At 44.0% G+C, this 6008-nt stretch overlaps 1 protein-coding gene across 1 annotated transcript in view; it reads right to left on the reverse strand.

Annotated features, from left to right (window-relative positions):
• SOS1 (SOS Ras/Rac guanine nucleotide exchange factor 1) overlaps positions 1 to 6008 on the reverse strand; it is a 193023-nt gene that overhangs the window by 89692 nt on the left and 97323 nt on the right. Inside the window, exons 7-8 of the mRNA XM_018558855.1 lie at positions 5644 to 5754; positions 2613 to 2711 (exon numbers count right to left, since the gene is read on the reverse strand). Of these exons, the coding sequence (XP_018414357.1) occupies positions 2613 to 2711; positions 5644 to 5754 (210 nt within the window). The remainder of the gene's footprint in view (positions 1 to 2612; positions 2712 to 5643; positions 5755 to 6008) is intronic.

Genomic DNA, 6008 nt, shown 5'->3' on the forward strand with positions numbered 1-6008 from the left:
CCCCCCCCCCCCAGTAAATCTGAGGGCAAAGGTAAAATTCAGGTAGCAGGAAAGACAAGCAATACACTACATATCCAGCCCCTGACTATCAGAAGGTAAAACTGAGCCTGCGAAATGAAACGTCACCTGTCGATGCTGCAGTCCAAATAGAAAAGGCAGAATGCAGGGGGGAAGTGATGCTGGGGGGGAAGAGAAAAACAAAGTTTTCACAGAATCAAAAAGGTATATCTCACAGTTCACGACAATTTGGAGCAGGAAGGCCGCGCTGGGAGAAGCGCAGGCGACTCTGTTCGCTATGGGGGGCTCTAGGAGGAAGAGAGCTGTTCTCTGGTAGATCTTCCGGAAACTTCAGCCAGGACTTGGCATCCTCAACTGTGGAAACACGTTCATCAACAGCTGTAAGATGGTGTGCGAGATCTTGTAACTCTTTCTTAGGTGCCTCCACTATTATGTTCTCCATATCCCGTGGTTTAGTGGACAGGCACGGGAGTAGATCATGGAGGCCAACTGCAGCCTCGGCTGCCAGGCCGGGTGAAGCCCAAGAGGAGGGCGAGCTAGGTGGAGTCAAAACCCCCGAAGACCCGGCGACGGGATTGGGGAGACAGGCGGACCGTAGCCGCATGAGTCTACAGGATTATTCAACGGGGCCGAAGGTTTGCGGCCCGGTCTCTTACCAAGAGTAGGACTTGCGGTCGAAGATCTCGTGGGTTCCATAGGGGGAGCGGGAAAGGGAGACTGTAGATCAATGCGGATTTGGCCTACTGATTGCAAGGGTCCAGGAAAGCGGACCATTGTTAGGGAAGGTCATCTAAACATTCCACAATGGAGATGCCAGAAGATACCATGGTGGGCATAGGTTCTAGTGCTTCCAGAAATAGAAGGTGCCTTTGAACGATACTAAGGAGTCAAGTCTTCCTTGCAGAAGGGATCAATATTGATTGGTACCGGCCAAACATTGTAAGTCATGGGGTCCCTTCGGGGATGGGGAATGCTGAGGTGCGTCACATAGCAAGAGGGGTTCAACATTATTCGAGGCTATAGGATTTGCCCAAAAAGTGCAAGTCCATGCGGAGAGTAACTTCCAAAGCCAAGTTTGCACTTATACAGGAACAATGGGTCCCATGGTTCAGGGAATCCAGGGAGATCTGGGTAGACACACGACAAGGAACATAGTGAGAACAGCTGAGGGGAAAGCCAGAAGGAGCTAGCCTCTGGGCTAAAATGGGTGTTACAAAGCACCCAAATGCCAGGGAGGCCAAATACCAAAGGACCCATCTGGACATATAAACAGCCCCCCACTTCCAGAAGTGGGGGAGCACCTTCATGCAGAAGGCTTATCAGAGAGATGAGATAACCTCTGAATTTGAGCACTGTGGGTTGATTGGGGCTTAGGCTCTGATGGTCCATGGTTACTTAGTGCCAAAGTAGATGAAATAGGAGGGTGGGCTTCCTCTGACCCCTCTGCCAACCTCCTGCATTAAGACAGAAGCACACTCTGGCCACCTGTGGCATAGCTTGGCCACAACCGACGGAGCTCAGGGTAACTCCAATGATGATGACTCTATAACAATACGGGTCTTTGGTTCCAGATTGCAGACATTGGTCCCTTCTAGGAATACTGGGTAAATGGCCCCATAACAGCTAGAGGAGTATGGTATAAGTATAAGTTCACGGTGGCACTGGAACTGTCCTCTGTGTGTCTTTGGGAAGACATTTTGCAGTTGCGTAGCAGTAATGCAACTAGGCCTAATGTGAAGCAAGTACTCAAAACCCAGGCAGCTGGTGCCGATGAGGGTTTCAGGCAGTCAGAGGTAACCAAGTCAATGGAAGTGGAACCAGGCCAAACACAGAGATTCACTTGGTGCTTCAGGAGCAGAAGCAGCAGCAGAATGGTACTTCCGCTAGGCTGAATAGTGGAAAAGAGATCGCAGAAAGTGCTTGTTCGCCATCTAGTGGATAATGTCAGCACTCCATCCCTCAGCCTTAACTTTTACCATGATAAAACTAGAAGTGCTGGGAAATTTGGAAAATGGCGCCCAGCAGTGCAAGCCTGACTGGTCTTCCTCACTAAGTGAGCCTTTAAAGACAAGGCCATACCTGGAAAACACTTCATGGCCAATTAACACAATACATAAAACGTCTGCAAAGTACAACAATGCAGTGCCTGAAGGTCACATTCCAGGCTTGCCCTGTATGCCAAACTCAATGGGGTCCAGCTATGGCTTCCAAAACTTATTCAGAGAAAACACCTATCTGGATAGCTGCTACAAAGAGGTCAGCTCAATTAGTGGTGTAGCGAGGAATCTTAATTGAAGTCACTGAGTAAAAAATGTCCACAAACCAAGGAAGGCTAGCAAAACCAGTGCGTAAAAAAAGGTGTCCGACCCCCTAGAACTCTAGCAAAAATCCAAGACATGCTGGGTAGTGGAGGGGTTATACAGGAGCTGGCTTAATACCCAACTGTTTGTGATTTTCTGTGTCCCTCAATGGACGATAAAGAAATTTGATTTTTTAAGATTAGTTAAGAATGACATACTGAAACATTACACAGTAAACCAATGAGCTAAATTAAATTGTCATTTACTAATGAAGAACCCCTAACCCCCCCTTACCTTAATAAATTCAAAGTAGTGCAGGCAGTAGTAAACAGGAGCTAGAAGTAGCCGAGGCAAAACGTATTGCACAGCTTCTTTGAAACCTTCACCTATAGACTGCAAGCAACATGAAAAAAAATCATTTGACATTGAAAAAGCTTTGACCATAACATATAAAACAGAATGACTGACTGAGGGAATATTGGTTTCAAATACATCATTGCAACCAGTCAAAAGTCTGGTTACTTAGCCATGACCTGTCTGTGTCAATTACTCCCTCCCTCCAAGTGTTTCCATAAATCAGATTTCCTTTTACAGTGATATAGACATATGCAACTTCCTCATCATACATCAAGCATAATCCAACAAAAAGAAAAGCAAAGCAAAGCAAAAAAAAAACAAAAAGGATATTAGTATCCATTGAATTCTACACTGTTCCCTTTAATCCTTTCGCTGCCAAGCCGTGCCTAAAGGTGCCCATACACCTTACGAATATCGGCCGATTTGCGTATGCGACCGTGTTTTCGTCCGATATTCGTAAGGTTGATGGGCAATGTACAACTGCAAATACTGTACAATCGATTGACTTTTGACTATCCAGCAGGTTAGAAAACTTTGGTCAATCGTACGATTTTCGCAAGGTTGGTGGCGTTTCCATACGTCAAACTTTATACGATTAACACTGCTCATGCGCAAACGAAAATACGTGCGGTCGATTACCGCAATTCATCCAGGTGTTTTTTTTTTAAACTACAGCTGATTGAACCTTGCGATAATCGGGGCCGCCGTACGAAAATCGTATGACGGTTCGATCATCGGATGAAAAGTTTTGTCCGATGATCACAAGGTGTATGGGCAGGTTAACACTTTTAAACCTCAGCTGGCCAAACCCACACTCGAAAAGACATGCTGGAAGGTTAATTGGCTGTTAGTTTGGCCTGTGTGCATGTGAGATGGGGACCTTAGATTGAAGCTCCTTGAGGGCAGGGACTGATGTGAATATGCAAATATAAAAAGCACTGCGTAAATTGTCGGCACTATATAAATACCTGTAATAAATAATAAATCCATTTTTGAAATGTTTTACTTTTACCTGCAGCTTTTAGTTTGTAAAAGGCACCCCAAACCATACATTTTCTGAAAGCACAGGATCAGTAGAACAAAAAGATGGTGCTACTAATTTTGTAGGTCACTGATCGTCCCGTGCAAATGTTTATCAATTTAATATTTTCTCTAAAACACACTAAAATAATTATCAGTAAACAAAAAACGCCATCATTTACAAGATTCCTACTACATCTAAAACATTAAACTGTACTGAGTTAATAAAGAAATATTTGTAAATTTTAAATTGCGCCTTTTTGCCAAATGGTAAAAAACAAAGGAATGCAAAATTGTAAATAAGAAACTTGTGCTAAAAATCTGTGTTGTGGCAACGCCTAATTTGCAATGCCATTTGTGCGTTGTGTGTTGTGAAAAAAAGATGCAGGCATCCAATTAATCTAGGGCTGCTCTGATACCAGTGCCGATACTTGGCATTTTCACAAGAAAAATCAGGGTTCAGTGGTTACAGCTGGGACCTGGCTCTGGTACTCCCCCACTGTCCTGAAATCATCAGTCTGCAATATTTTAGAAAAACTCTCACATGACAATAAACAAAAATGTATCAGTAATTGCATCTGAGTACTTGTACATGGAAAAAAAAAATCTATTTTTTTTGCTTTACGGTCAGGGGCTTCGGGGAACTATTTGGGGTCATAAAAGACCCCTGATGCTTCGCTTTTGAAATAGAAAAAAAGATTGAGGACACAGAGTCCTCAAACTATTTTTCTGCGGTCCCAGCACTCAATGAAAAGAGGCTTCCTGTTCATTCACAAACTGAGGAGGCATAGTACTCTCCCCAGTTATGAATGGACAGGAAGCCTCTGAAGCTCCTGTTCATTCATAAACTGAGCACATAGTAAGTGATTACTATGTTCCCAGTCATGAATGAACAGGAAGTGATGTATAGCATTCATAATTGTGAACAATTTTAAATAACTGAGGACATAGTAAATGATTACAGTACTGCTCATTCAGTGTTTATGCTGCACAGGGAAGGAAATGTAAATGTTTCACATATTTACTGATCCTCCGATCTCCATCCTGAACTGCTTCGTCCCATCCCGCCTGTCACCGGAGTGGAGCTCTCCTGCCCGCACCACCACAATTGTCCTCATGACAGGTCTCTCCTCCCCCCCTGGGCGCTGGATCGGCTTGGTGTCCCCTCTGATTCCAACTGCCTCTGCTGATACAGGCGGGGGAGAGAGCAGCAGGGATCAGAGGGGACACAGATTTCAGCATGCAGTCTGCTCCCAGCGGGGACGAGAGCTGCAGAGCAAAGGCTTGTTAGCCGCTGATGACACCTATTCCTTTACATACGAGAATCAGGGGAAGCCTTCTACAAGATTATGGTGCTGGATCATGAGCTTATAGCGGAAGGCTGAACGCCAGCAACGTAAGGCATACTGACCTGGCCATCTGGAAACTGTTTTATTCTGACTTATGCTTTACATCGTTTGCAGGGAAAGGGTTTAAAAGCAACTTGTGGCCAGGTTATGTACAATCAAGTATTTATATATTGAAAACAAAGCAGTAAATTAACTTTAAAACAAGCCCTCACTGACCTCTGTGGCTGCAGGCATGGTGAGCTGTTTCTTCAGTTCTGCGAGCAGACTTGCTTAACCTTAGTGCCTATGGTGTGACATTTGAGGATGATTTGCTCCATGATGTCTGCAGCTACAGAGGTCAGTGAAATTGTTTCAAACATAATCCATGAAACTTTTCTGCCTCTGGAACAACGACTGTGACCACCTCGCAAAGGAGCTGACCTAGGGCAGTGAGAAGATCTGTCCTACATTCCTTCTGTACTTTGTGTTTCCTTCAGCACAAACACCATTTGATTAACATGAGACACATTTACACAGAACACAGGGACTAGCATTTTACAAGAAAATGTACAAAGCTAAAACATACTTTTATAACTTGTTCCATGAACAGCTTGTATTACCTGTAAATAAAGAGCAGCACCAGGCTTTGATAGTTGACCAAGGAAGTGATCATGAAAACCTGGTCGAAGAATATCCTGAGCATATGACTCATATGGATCAAAAGCTAATTCCTACAAGGAGGCAAAGTAACATAAAACACAGTTAAATGCACTATACAAAGCTGAATCTTCGCACTGTTCTTACTGCTTTCAACAAAATGTAATGCTATGCAAACTTAAAAATGACTTATAGCTTTAGTGTATCCACTTTTTTTTTACTTTTGGATAATGTGATAAAGGCTTAGATCCCCTGTCAGGATTTTACTGCTGCCTGTGCCCCAGGTAGGGAGATTCTATATTAAAGACTATCTGCAAATTAACCCCCC

The sequence above is a fragment of the Nanorana parkeri genome, unplaced genomic scaffold (assembly GCF_000935625.1).
Source record: "Nanorana parkeri isolate BGI_ZX_2015 unplaced genomic scaffold, ASM93562v1 scaffold363, whole genome shotgun sequence".
NCBI classification, from domain to species: Eukaryota; Metazoa; Chordata; class Amphibia; order Anura; family Dicroglossidae; genus Nanorana; species Nanorana parkeri.